Genomic DNA, 13,081 nt, shown 5'->3' on the forward strand with positions numbered 1-13,081 from the left:
TTCCAGTGCTCTAAAGAATCCTCTTCAAACCCACTTGACTGAGGCAGCAATATTCTACTGTCGTGCCCCCCCAAACCCCACCACCCATGTTCTAACATTTAAATCTGTCTCGGATAAGGCTCGCCTCTCAGCCACATTTGGGGTGCCCAACTTTAGACCACTTTTATGGGGCGATCAAGCTTTCTGAGTCCTAAGAGCAGAGGGGTGGAAGTGCCCCCCACCTTGGCCTCGTGCAGAATCAACCATCTCAAACGTCACAATAACTTTAAAACTTTCCTACAGAAATGCCTTTCGTCTCAGTGGACGGAACCATCTGGGCTTCTCTTTCTTTAGCAGCAAAAGACTGCTCGAGTGAATGATGCCGCTAAACACTGGCAAAAAAGAAACGAGATAAACGATGATGCTAACAGTAATTTTAATTATTATTATTGCTATTAATGATAATAAGAACAACTATAGCAATCAGTCGCGGCTGGTGATGGGGCAAAGTGGTGAGACAGACGAAGGAGGGGACCAAACAAATTTTTTAAAAGTTACCTGAATTCTGCTGCATCGCGGCCCTTCTAGCTCCACTGCAGGCACAAGCTGCCAGGCTGCCCTGCGGCCAATCCTGAGAGCATGAGAGCAGCGTCGGGATTGGCCGCAGCTCCCTTGGTTTGTGCTCCCAGTGAGACTGGGAGCTCGTGCCTGCTGTCTCCAACCCGGCAACGCAGCTCGAGTGCGAGAGATCTTTAGTTCGCCTGATGGGTTGGCTTACCTGAGACGGCCGGCCAAACCGACATGCGCACTGATGACAGTGCCCACCACTCCCCCTCAGTGGCTGTCATCCGCTGGCCCCGCCCCCAAGACTCCACAGTAGGAGAAAAATAAAGCGATGATAAACATGGTTTATTATCGTTTTATTTTTCAAGTTTTGCAGCTGCTGGCGGGGGGGGCCATGCTCCTCCGCCACAGCGCAGGAGCCGCCACTGATGATAATAATAATAATATGTTTTTGATTTTTTATTATGTACTATTGCATTTCAAGCGTTTTAATGAATCGCTGCTCATTAAACCCATATGTCGATGATTGTCTATCGCAGGTGAGCGGCGCGAGGAAGAAGGAGTGCCGCGGGGACCATATCATTCATTTGATGGACGACTTCAAGTTAATCGGCGAGAACGGCCTTCATATCCTTCCGCCACGACAAGAGTTGGGATGAACTATGGGAGCCAGGGCTGGGGTGTAACCGATCCAGGAGGGGAGAAAAGAGATCTGTAGCGCCCCGGGGCGAGCTCAAGTGTGGCAGAGGGAGGGGGTAAAACAGGGCAGAGCCCAATCTCCCTAATAAATGGGCCAGCCAGTGAATGATGTCACAATAGTCTCAAAACGCGAACATTCTAGAATGTCTATGACTTGCGACTGGTAGCAGCGCAGCACTGGGCAAACAGAACAGTTCTTTTCTTAACACTGGGTGGCCCCTTTAAGGCCTGACGCAAAGTGTGGTACAAGCGATATCTGTTGTCAGTTATGACAGCCTGGTGCAGCGGCACAACTGGCACACTGCCCCACCAGCCGCGACATGATGGGGACCCATGATGCTCTATTTACCCTCATTTTCATTTCTTTCATGGCTGAAGTAAAACAGAACAAAATGCTAGAAACCAGTTCTGGCATTTGAGCTGATGGCGCCCAATGGGACGTTCTTTATTGGTGCCCCCCCCCCCCCCAGACCTCCTTCTCCACAGATTTGCTCACTACCACCCTCCAACCGTGCCCCTCACCTCTCCATACCTCCTCTCTCACATGCATTTAGTTTGTTTTATAGCGCTACTCATAGCAGTGTGGGGTGTCACAACACTTTACATCACACACATTATACAGAGACAATGAATCATACGTGTGTAAATCAGTCTGCAGGTGACCCAGCCCACCATCTTCCTGGTGTCATTCTAAACTGGCCCCTAGCTCCACGGGACTGTCAGACGTGGCTTAAATACTGCTATTCCACAGTTATGATTTCCATAACAGGGCCACATGTGTGCCTGGTCTTTGAGCTGCTGGGGCCACCTCTCCTGCACCTGATGCGGAACCATGGACCGCGAGGACTGCCCATGCCCTGCGTCAAAAGGATCCTGCAGCAGGTGAGCATGGCATGCCCCCTGGGGCTGCATTCAGGTGGGCACCAGGACATGTGGAAACTGAACACTGTGCAGTCTCAGCATAAGAGCGGCGGGGTGTGGTGCACTTGGCATGCTGTTGGATGGTGAGTGGGGCTGTCACAATATCTGATGCTTGGGCTGTTGGGTTGAGTGAGGTTCCAGGAGCTTGGCAGTGAGTTACAATTGGAGTGAGGGTGGAGTCCTGATTATATCGAGGCACAATACGCTGTACTTAGGGGGAATAACTTGTGCAGAGGAAGCGGAAGGGACTTAATCCTGACACTGTGGAGTCTGTCTCTGTCTGCCCGGAGGCCTTTTTAGGTTTTGCCCGCACAGCACCTCCAAATTCCCTTACAAAAAAAATCTTAAAAAGGGAATTAGAGCTCGCTCATTATTTACCTTACTTACCATTGGCTGGTTCCCATGTCACTCGTGTTGTCTTGCTTCCTATCTCTCAGGCCTCCTCCTCGCCTCCTCGCAGCCAGCTTCCTCTGGGTTTTGAGTCTTCCTCTTGGAGTATGGACCAAGTACAGCTTCCTGTGACCAATGTCCTTCCACTGCCCGCAGGCACTCTTTTGCTCCACCCCCTGTGGTGTCACCCCCGCCATTCTATGACTTTCCCTATTGACAATCTCCGAACTTTTTAACCCTCCAGCGTAGTTCTCTTTAATCCACCTGCAGCCCATCGCCTACTACACACTCTAAAAACATGGTTCTAAGTAAAGAAAAACAAAGTGCAGTGGTAAGGGACCATGTCATGTGGGCTTTGCTGCACTTACTTTAAGCCATGCTGCACACCACCCGCACTACTGTGCAACACTTTTAAAAAACATAAACAAAGTCAAACAGCTCGTGCAAACCCACAGGGCAGCACCTCCTCTAGCCACCTGTGCCTTTACTACTGTGCTCTTTGGTATTGAGGGCCTCATTTACAAAACATTGGCGTAGGGCAGCACCAAAGTTGTTTTGTTCTGCTGCTCTACGCCAATTTGAAGGGTAGGCATGCACCATATTTACGAGAGACAGCATGTTCCTTTCCTTTCTGCCTATGCACAATTTGGTGCCTAGCGCCAACACAGGCACCCTTACATCATGGTGCAAGAGCGTGTGCGTTATTTCCAGGATTATTATTGTGCATGAAAGGGCACCTTCCTGCACACAAACAATCCATTGAGGCGTTTTCCTTGTTCTATGTGTGCTGCAGGATGCAGCACATATGGAAAGAGGAAAAAACGAGGAGAAATGAAAACATTTCCCCTGGTAACGCCTGCTCTGGGGTAATGTAAGGTTTAGGCACTGCCCCAGGTTTACGTGAATTTGTAAATCTGGAGAAGCATCAAAATCCATGGGTGTTGCATGGGAACACCCACCGCTACGCCCATGGAACACCTTCTTGATGCAGAGTAAGGCAGCGCAGCTCTTTGCGTTGCCTTGCCCTACTCCATATCTATAAGGCCATGCAACGCTAAGCAGGGTGGCTTTGCATCACGTCATAGATAGGTTTGAGAGGCCTGCGCCACCAGAGCGGGAAAATAAAGTGATGCTCCGGCACCTCAGGCCTCTTGTAAATAGGCCCCTAAGAGTGTGGCGTTGTTGTGGGTCTCCTCATCTCTCGTCAGCTTTTATACTCTTATACCGACAACAGACAGCTGGCTCTGTGCTTTTGTTCTGCTTAAACAGTCAGGTTCTTGCATTTGCTATTATTTGGCTGCCATCCATCACTTGATGGGAAATACCATTCTCAAGCTAATCTGGACCAAAACTGAGTAAATGTTAAAAATCGAGGGCCTCGGTTACAATATTTTGCCGTACGGAAGCACCGCAGGCCTTCCTGCTGCGCTGCCGTGCGTCAAAAGAAAAGGGGAGGAGTGTGCTGTATGTATAAGATACGGTGCACTCCTGTACTTCCCCCCTGCGCTGGCGCACAATGGGCTTCTATGCGCCAATGCAGGCACCCGTGCACACATAAAAAAAGGAAACATAAGGAGAAATAAAGGTATTTCTCCTAGTTGCGCATCCTTACACCTCCCCTGGGGAGGCATAGGAGTCTGACGCATGTCCAGGTTTACGAAACCTTGTAAATCTGGGAATGCATCAGGTTCTATGGATGTTGTGTGGGAACCCCCACACAACACCCATGGAACACCCCTTTCATGCAGAGTAAAGCCTGAAAGGGGGGCATATTATTCAGTCATTAAAAGCCACGCAGGGTGGCTGAACTTGCTTTGTAAAGATGGCCAGGCATACTGCACAGCCGGTGTGTCCACAAAAGTGACGCACCGGCAGTGCAACTGGCTTATAAATCAGCCCCATTATCTTAATTTTTGGCAGGATCTTTCTACAGTCATATTCTGCCACCTCATGCTGATTGCACCAGTTATCTCTTTTGTAAGATTGCCCCCTCCAATCTTCCTGACCAGAAAGCTTTGATCGTTGTCTCTCTTTTATCCTTCACGTGAGACGGGGATTCTTGTCTGCCACATCTTTCCTGGTAAGTGTTGCTATTTCAGGATATGGGTGTTTGACGAAGGGACACAAATGTTTGACTAAATCTTCGAAGCCAGGAAAGTCCTATAACTACTTCTGACCTCTCATCTTTTGAGACACTTCGCCTCGTCCACCAGGCCTTCCATTGGACTGGAACCACGTTTATTATGCCCAAGCCCCTGCCCCGTCGTCCTACCAGCTCACCTTGGTCTCGTGGCAGGTGCTCCTCTAAGAACCATGCTTCAGTTGCTTAGGTTCAGTGGTGCCCATTCTTCTCGGTGTTGGTCGCCTGCCTTTGAATCATTTTGTGTTACACCTGCCCTAGATCTGGAATCAGTGGGGGCCAAATGTATCAATCCGTTGCATCACCCTAACACCACGCAACGGGGTACAATGATGACACAACTCATAAGTTAGATTCATCAAGATCTCTCAAGCCAGACAAACCCCCTTGTGTGGCCCTGCATGTCTTGATAAATCTGGAATAACGCAAGGCAGCGCGAGTTGCTGCGTTATGTTACTCTGCCCCAAGGAGGCGTTCCATGGCTGGAGCGTGGCTGTCCCACACAACATCCATGAATTTTGGCACTTTACCAGATTTACTACCACTAGAAACCTGGGAATGTGTCAAAATGCTACACCTCCCCTGGTGAGGCGTAACAAGGAGAAATATGTTTATTTCTCCCCGCTGTTTCCTCTTTCTACATGTGCTGCGTTCTGCAGCACACATACAAAGAGGAAAATGCCTCTCAGGATAGTTTTTGTGCAGGAAGGTGCCCCTTTCTGCACAAAACAATCCTGCCTACAATGCAGGCACCCTTGAACCATGGTGCCCGGGTGCCTGCATTGGCACTAGGTAGCACATCGTGCGCCATCGCAGAGGAAAAGACAGGAATGCACCGTATTATGTTAAATACGGCGCATCCCTGCCGTTTCCCTGTCATGCAGCGCAGTACAGCAAGGTGGCTCGCTGTGCTGCGCGACTTTATGGTGCTTATGCCCCTAAGTCTTTCTTGAGATTTTAAGACTTCTCTTCTAGACACTGATCTTTTAAATAATGATATCCTTTGCTTCATTGTCCTAGCGCCATGAAGCCCGTGCTTTACAGCTTCCACTGCATTTCACTGCACCCGTCAATGCTTGGATGTGGACATCTTCGCGGTATCTCAGACATTATTTTGTGTTGTGCATACTGCTATCCTAGATCTCCTGCGGCCAGTGGCCGACACTCGATGCAGGCCGGTGCCATGCTAGACCACTCACTTCCTGAGCGCCCAAATTAATTACTGCAATCACCATTTATTTTTTTCATAAGCTGAAATATTTTTAAATCATTTCTATAACAACTCATATACAGTTGGCCTAAATACATAAAAAAGATACCAACAAACGTCATGCAAATCAATATGCCACAAAACATTACACATAAATCATGATTTATACATGTGAAAGACCATCAACAGCTTGTCAACACCTATATGTAAACACATAAAACTACAACCGTCCCCATGTGCGGCGTTCACTACAATCACAGATGCATTCCTCATGATAATCCCCAGTGATATATTTCACTGTTTCATCTCAAATCTTTTGTGTCCTAACGTGCCTAATGTTTATCTTTGTCTCACGCCTCAGACTGAGCAAATATGTATTTCTTCTGTAGAAACGTGTGCTAATTTCCAGCAAAATGCTAAAATCTTAAAATGTTTATTCAACATTTAATACATGATAAATCTAATGGGCAGCAAAGCTATTGGCCTACATCTCATTTTAACAGAATCTGGAATTCTGCCCCAGTGGTAACTGCTGTAGAATAAAGTGACGCTACAAATGCATAATCCTCGCCTCCGCTCCTGACATTGAGTTTGCCTCGAATGATAAAATGAACTTAAAAGGTTGACGGTGACATTGCTTCTGTGAAACATGTGTCTTGGGAGCTCGATCACAGCCTTGCTCTGTTGACCCAGGTGCTCCAGGGCCTGACCTTCCTGCACAAGAAGTGTCGGATCATCCACGCGGATATCAAGCCGGAGAACATCCTGGTGTGTGTGAAGGAGGAGAATCTCCACCAGCTCCTGGTCGATGCGCACACGTGGAGCCGGAGCAGACATCAGGAGGCGCGTGCGCAAGGTACGAAATGTTATAAGCAACGTGTTAGAGCATGTGTGCAGCGCACACCCAAAACATACAAAGAGAGCTGTTTAACATAACCCTACATTATACAACATTATCGATCAATCGACACAGCCTCAGGTAGGTGTAGACCATTGGAAATGAAAACAAAGCAGCTCGCCGTGGACCATACCCCCTCTCTGCACTCGCCTTTCACTACCACAGAACAGAGGAAGCAGGAGTGTGGCTGAAGTAGAGACTGAGGGCACTGTATTAACAAATCATGCAGCACAGCATGCAACTTAGCAACACTGTGCTGTGTGACAGGGAAAGTTATTTAACAATGGGGTAACCTGAAAGACCACTGGACCCGGGTAAATTACAGTACAAGAAAAAAGGTTGCCTTGGTACAAAATTCAATATACAAAATGTAACATCACCCGAAAACAAATCTTAGAATGCATCATATTTCAACATATGCTGATTTATTCCGTTAAACAGCATGAATAGTATGTACGTTTGTGTATAAAATGCAGGTGCTCCAGAGGAGGTGAGAAGAAAGTGCTCGAAAGGAAGTGTGCACTCGTGAGGGTTGTAGAGAAGGAGACGCAATGTGCAAATAATTACATTGGTGACTGATAGAGACCTATCCAGCCACATAAAGGCAATATTTACATAGTGTGATTAAACAAAGAAGACTAGCTTAAGTTGACCAAAGTGATGCAGTACTCAAAGTAGTTCTGTCACAGACACCTTGTAGGTGTATTCATGAAGCCCTCACCCACCAACCTAGTTGGTGGCATGCTTCATCATCGGGCCCACCCAGTGACACCTAGTATGTCCCGGGTGTGCTACGACGCCTGATTACAGTGGAGCTGGTATATTGCTGAGAGTGCAGTGAGGTTGGGTGAATTGTGATTTAAAACGGCTTGGTGGTGGTCCCAGTACCCAAGGGTAAATTAAATTTTAATAACTGGGCCGACACCAGCGGTTAAAAGTAAGGCTACAGGACGTGTAAGGGTGGAGAGTTACTGCCCCCTGCGTCCTTCAGATTGTCGACATGTTTCAGCCAGTGCCTTAGAGTATTCTGGCTTTCCTCAGGACCGTTTTTAAAAGGGTGTGGTGAAAATAAAACAGACTTAGTGTTGTGGTACAGACTATGTGATACACTCACTAAGGCGTTTTTCTATGTGTGAGAGGGGGATTCCCTTCTCATGCATACCTGTACAAACAAACATTAAAAACAAGGACAAAACATTTGTAGAGAGAGTCAGTAGTCAATTTAGACATCCGGTCAACAATGCTTAGGTGGCCGGCACTATAGTGCATGGTGAGAAGACTATAGTCGGCTAGGTGTGATGGTACTGGTGGTGCCATCAGAGTGAAAGTACGCAACTAATTAAGAGCGTGGTGTGGCTAAAACACAGAAATCACACTGAAGGCAGGTGACTTAGTGTAGCAGGGCGCAAGGAAAATGTTCTTACGCTTTGGGTTATTAGCCAAGGCTTCCTGGAGGGAAGCGGTAAGGGGATGACCCTATGAGAGAAAAAGAGATAGGCTGTGGGAGTTAGGGACCTGTGAGGGAAAAAGCGCTTACCCAGTTTGTTGTTTGGAGGCTTGTCAGGATTGTCATACTCACAGTGTTTCTGGTCAGTGCCTGCCTTGTACCTGTTGTCCCGCCGTCGTCCTCCGGTAGAAAGAGCCTCTCGGTGTGCGGGCTTTTTATACTGAGGTTAACGAGGTAGCACCGCCCCTAGATGTAGTTGCTGCTCATGCTCGTAGTTTGCACACTAGTCTCTCGTGCATGCTCAGTGTATCAGCGGGTTGTTGCTCATGCTCATGAATTGCACACTAGTTCCTCGCACATGCTCAGTGTGAGTGCTTGATTTACAATGTAGGAGAATTGCACACTAGTCTCTCATGCATGCTCAGTGTATCAGCGGGTTGTTGCTCATGCTCATGAATTGCACACTAGTTTCTCGCACATGCTCAGTGTGAGTGCATGATTTACAATGTAGGAGATTTGTACTCCTGCCTTTGGCATACGCTCAGTTTGATAGCGCGATTGTGTGAAGGTATATGTAAAAACTAGATTATGAAAAAACTACAATTTGCCGCCAATGATACGGGGTAGGGGGCAACACCAGTGTTAGGTGTGGCGTGGTCTTATATGCGCAGGCGCTAAGGGTTCAGTGTTGGTTATGTGTGCGTTAATGCTGGGAAAACATGCTGCGGGACGCGCCGCCTCCCAGAGTGGTTCGGCCCATGAATTACTGTTAAGTGCGCGCAGCGCGCTAAGGTTGACATGGCAGAGTGGGTGGGGTTGAAGCATGTGCCCAAGATGTTGGCAGTTTGGTGGTACACACAAGGGGGAGCATGATCAATAATTGTGTCCAGGGGGACTATAGCACGGGGGGCAACTGCGCACAGGCCAGGTGATGTGTGGGTCTAGGGTGTGACTGAGTTCCACGGTATGGCATCGTTGAGGCCATTGGTTTGGGTGGAAAGACGATATATCCAACGTTGTTCCTTGCTGAGTAATTTCTTCTCATTATCCACTGCCAGTTCCGGTAGTTGTTCAATGATGGTCCAGGTCAGGTCATTGGGAGTGTGTCCCTGGGTGATGAAATGACTGGTCAGTTTGCTAATGTTCTTCTTGCACCTGATTGTGCTCCTGTGTTCTGTTATTCTAGTTCTTATTTTTCGGGCGGTCATCCCAATGTATCGGAGGCCGCAGCTGCATGTAAGTAGGTAGATCACGTTACGTGAATTGCAGTTTGTGTGGCTGCATTGAGTCCACACTTTGTCTGGTTCTAATATCAGTGTTTTCGTATGGCTGGTGAGATGGCACACGCTACAATCATTGCATGGGTAGTGTCCAGAGATCTTAGGTAGGCCCCACGCATTCAGGATAGTATTGGGTTCTCTGTTGGTCAGGGGTCTGGGGCGGGTGCTCACAAGTTGGTCTTTCAGGTTGTTGCACCTTTTGTAGGCAAACCTGGGGGTTTCCCATTGTCGTTGTCCAGAGTTTAGAATTTTCCAGTTTTTGCGTATGAGTTTCGCCACCTCATTGGAAGCTGTGTTGAATGTGGTGACACACGTGATGGGTTGGTCACTTTTGTCCTTGGGTACCGTTTCCAGGAGAGCCTCCCTATTTTGGTTCCTGGCTCTTTTCTTGGTTTTGTTGATAATGGCACGGGGGTAGCCTCTTTCCTCCAGTTTCTTAGACAAGTCTGCCGACTGATTTTTGTAGTCAGTTACTTGAGTGCAATTTCTGCGTATACGCAGGAATTGCCCAAATGGTAGGTTTTCCCTTAGAGGGCGGGGATGGAAACTTGTGTAATGAAGGAGTGAGTTCCTTGAGGTAGGCTAGTAATAGGTCGTAGTGATCAGTTGGCCATCTTTGGCCCATATGTTCAGATCAAGGAATGCCAGGTGGCTTGCACTCGAGGTGCTTGTGAATTTCAGGTATGGGTCTCTTTCATTGAGCCAAGTGAGAAAAAGTTGTAGAGTTGTTTCTGATCCCTGCCAGATCATAAGGATGTCGTCTATATATCGACGCCAGGTGAGAATATTCCTGGTATAGGGATTGGTATTGGGAGTGATGTGGGTCTGCTCAAAGAGGTGGACATAGAGTCCTGCTACGCTAGGAGCGAAAACGCTGCCCATAGATGTTCCGTTGGTTTGGAGGTACAGGCTTCCCTCATACTCGAAATAGTTTTCCTTTAGTGCTATTGTGGCACATTGGAGGATGAAGTCTCTAGGTGTGCGGTGCGGCCATGGGGACTCCATAAGTACCTGTCTCAGGACTTGGATGGTGGCGTCCTGGGGGATACTGGTGTAAAGACTTTCGATGTCCAGGCCCACCAGGAGTTGGGTTTCAGGGTTGAATTCGATGTTGTTGATGACTTGTAGTAAGTGTTTTGTGTCCTGGATGTAACTAGGTGTTTGCTGGACCAGTGGGTTAAGAAAGAAATCGCAGTAGCGAGAGAGAGGTTCCAAAAGGGAGTTGATGCCAGACACTATAGGTCTGCCCAAGGGGGAAGAATGCCTTTGTGTATTTTTGGTACAGTGTAAAAGTATGGTACTTTTATCTTTTGAGGGCAGAGGTACTCTGCTTCTTGTTTGGAGATATGTTCCGCCTGGTGGGCGGTATTCACTAGGGCCTGAATAGTGCTTTGTAGTGAGTTGGTTGGGTCATGTTCCAGTTTCTTGTAGTTTCTTTGGTCGCTCAGTAGTCGGCGGCATTCGGTGTCATAGTCCTGCTTGTCTAAGAGCACAATGCCTCCTCCCTTGTCGGCAGGTTTTATTATGATAGAGGGATTGTTTTTGAGTTCCTGGATGGTTTCTCTGTCTTCCTTCGACAGGTTGTTGAAATGGTTGGTTGGTTCTAGATTCTCGACATCATTGTAAACAGCCAATTCAAAAGTGGTGATCTCTGGGGGCACTGTGGAGGGTGGCGGGGTGAAGGTGGATTTGGTCCTCAGGCCTGTGATGTTAGGGTTTTTCGTGGGGATTGAGTCATCCCTCGAGGATTTCTCGAAGAAGGCCTTGAGTTTTAGTTTCCTCATGAACTCCGCCAGTTCCACGTGCAGTTTAAATTTGTCCAATCTAGTCGTGGGTACGAAGGATAGTCCCTTTTCTAGTACTGAGACCTGTTTAGGTGTCAGTGAGATGCTTGAAAGGTTAAACACCATGGACTCATGGGTTGCTTGATTCATGGTTTGCTGGTTCCCGGTTGGCTGGGTGCCTTCTGGCGAGTGTTCGCGCTCACTGGGTTTCCGTCTTCGGCCCAGTGTACTTGTGGTTGCGGGTTGTGTCTTCTCCTTCCGCGTGTTCTTCTGCCCTGTCCTAAAAAAGGAGGCCTGTGGGGTCCATGGTTTCCTGGGAATAGGGGCATGGGGCCAGGTGTATACGCTTGTTGGTATCCGAAGTAGGGGTTTTGCATTGGGCCAAAGTTAGTTGGAGGCCCGAAGTAATATCCAGGTGGTCCTCCCTGCCAGTTGTTTTGCCAGCGTTGTCCGCGGCGGCCTCTGCCACCCCGTTTGTGTGAGCTATTGCTAGAGTCACTAGATGCGGAACTGTCATCTGCTGAGGAGTCTGAGGCACTGGAATTATTGGCTGGTGGGGTGAAGTCTTCTTCAGAGTATGGAAAGACTTTGGCATAACTGAATTTTTTGAGGTCTTTCTCAAATTTCTTGATTTTAGCTTGAGTCAGGTACTCCTTGTACTCGTTAATTTCTTTATTTTGATCGTCTAATTTCTTTTTGTAAGCTGTCAGGGTTGTTTTGAAGTGGCTTTCTGATAGTTGGATTTCAATTACAATAGCTTCTGAAAGACGTTTGGCAGTTTTTATAATTAGTATCATCCAGTCCCTGGTGCAATGCCAGGCGATCTGGGCCCAATCCTTCCTGAAGGTGGGGTCATCTAAGAAGATCCTGGGTGCGTTGGTGACGATCAGACCTCTTGGGGCCGTGTTGGTTTTGACATATTGGGCTAGGATCACTCCATGGAGGATGGTGCGGATCCTGTTTCTCTTTTTCTCAGTGAGGGTCTCCCAGTCAGTTGTTTGGGCTATGAAATTAGCGATGTTGAAATCAACTTGAAAAGAGGGGTCTGCGAGAATGTCGTTGACCTCCTCCTCCGTAAAGGTAAGGCCATGGTTCTTGTAATGTTCTAAGTAACTCCACAGGAACACGCGTTTAGGTTTCAGTAGAGGTTTATTCATAACACCCCATCCATCAGCTCCATAAGGGTAACTGACCAACAGGTACAAGCTGAGTTCTAGGTTCTATGTTCTATAGAACCCAGAACTCTTGGGACAGGAGAAGGACATCACACATCTCCCATCCAATAACAAGATAAATACTAAATGTATTGAGAAATACAGACATAGTATAATCACTTAAAATCAAGAAACATCATGACTATTAAGTAACATAGTCTTTCATGTGAACAGGTACTGAGGTCTTTCGACCACTACGTCTCAGATCATTTTTCAACAACTCATCTGTACCATTGGACAATTTTTTACATGACTTATCCAACTCAGAATTATGCTTTATAATTACAACTCGATTTAGATTCCAAATTTTCCCATTTTCAAGTTTAACATCATTTCTTAAACACATTACCACCCTCATGGGAGCAGTAAACTTGGACCAAGATAATGTACCGATTGGAGCCTTCACACGTACCCAATCTCCTACCTTTACCTTTACTTCTTTAACTCTTTTTCTCATATCAAAGTGAATTTTATTTTTTAGCTGTAGCTTCTCCTCTCTTTTCCTCCAAAGACCAATGCTATTGTCTTTCACACCTTTACCCCACGACATCCAAC

The 13,081-nt window shown here is 47.4% G+C and overlaps 1 protein-coding gene across 2 annotated transcripts in view; it reads left to right on the plus strand.

The window, feature by feature from the left end:
• The window catches only part of LOC146797279 (SRSF protein kinase 3-like), a 144,080-nt gene that overhangs the window by 62,684 nt on the left and 68,315 nt on the right, over positions 1-13,081 (plus strand). For both annotated transcript variants that reach the window (XM_085624248.1, XM_085624249.1), the window contains exons 5-7: positions 1,083-1,169; positions 2,017-2,124; positions 6,597-6,759. In XM_085624248.1, coding sequence (XP_085480374.1) covers positions 1,083-1,169; positions 2,017-2,124; positions 6,597-6,759 — 358 coding nt within the window. The remainder of the gene's footprint in view (positions 1-1,082; positions 1,170-2,016; positions 2,125-6,596; positions 6,760-13,081) is intronic.

Source organism: Triturus cristatus, chromosome 9 (assembly GCF_964204655.1).
Source record: "Triturus cristatus chromosome 9, aTriCri1.1, whole genome shotgun sequence".
NCBI classification, from domain to species: domain Eukaryota; kingdom Metazoa; phylum Chordata; class Amphibia; order Caudata; family Salamandridae; genus Triturus; species Triturus cristatus.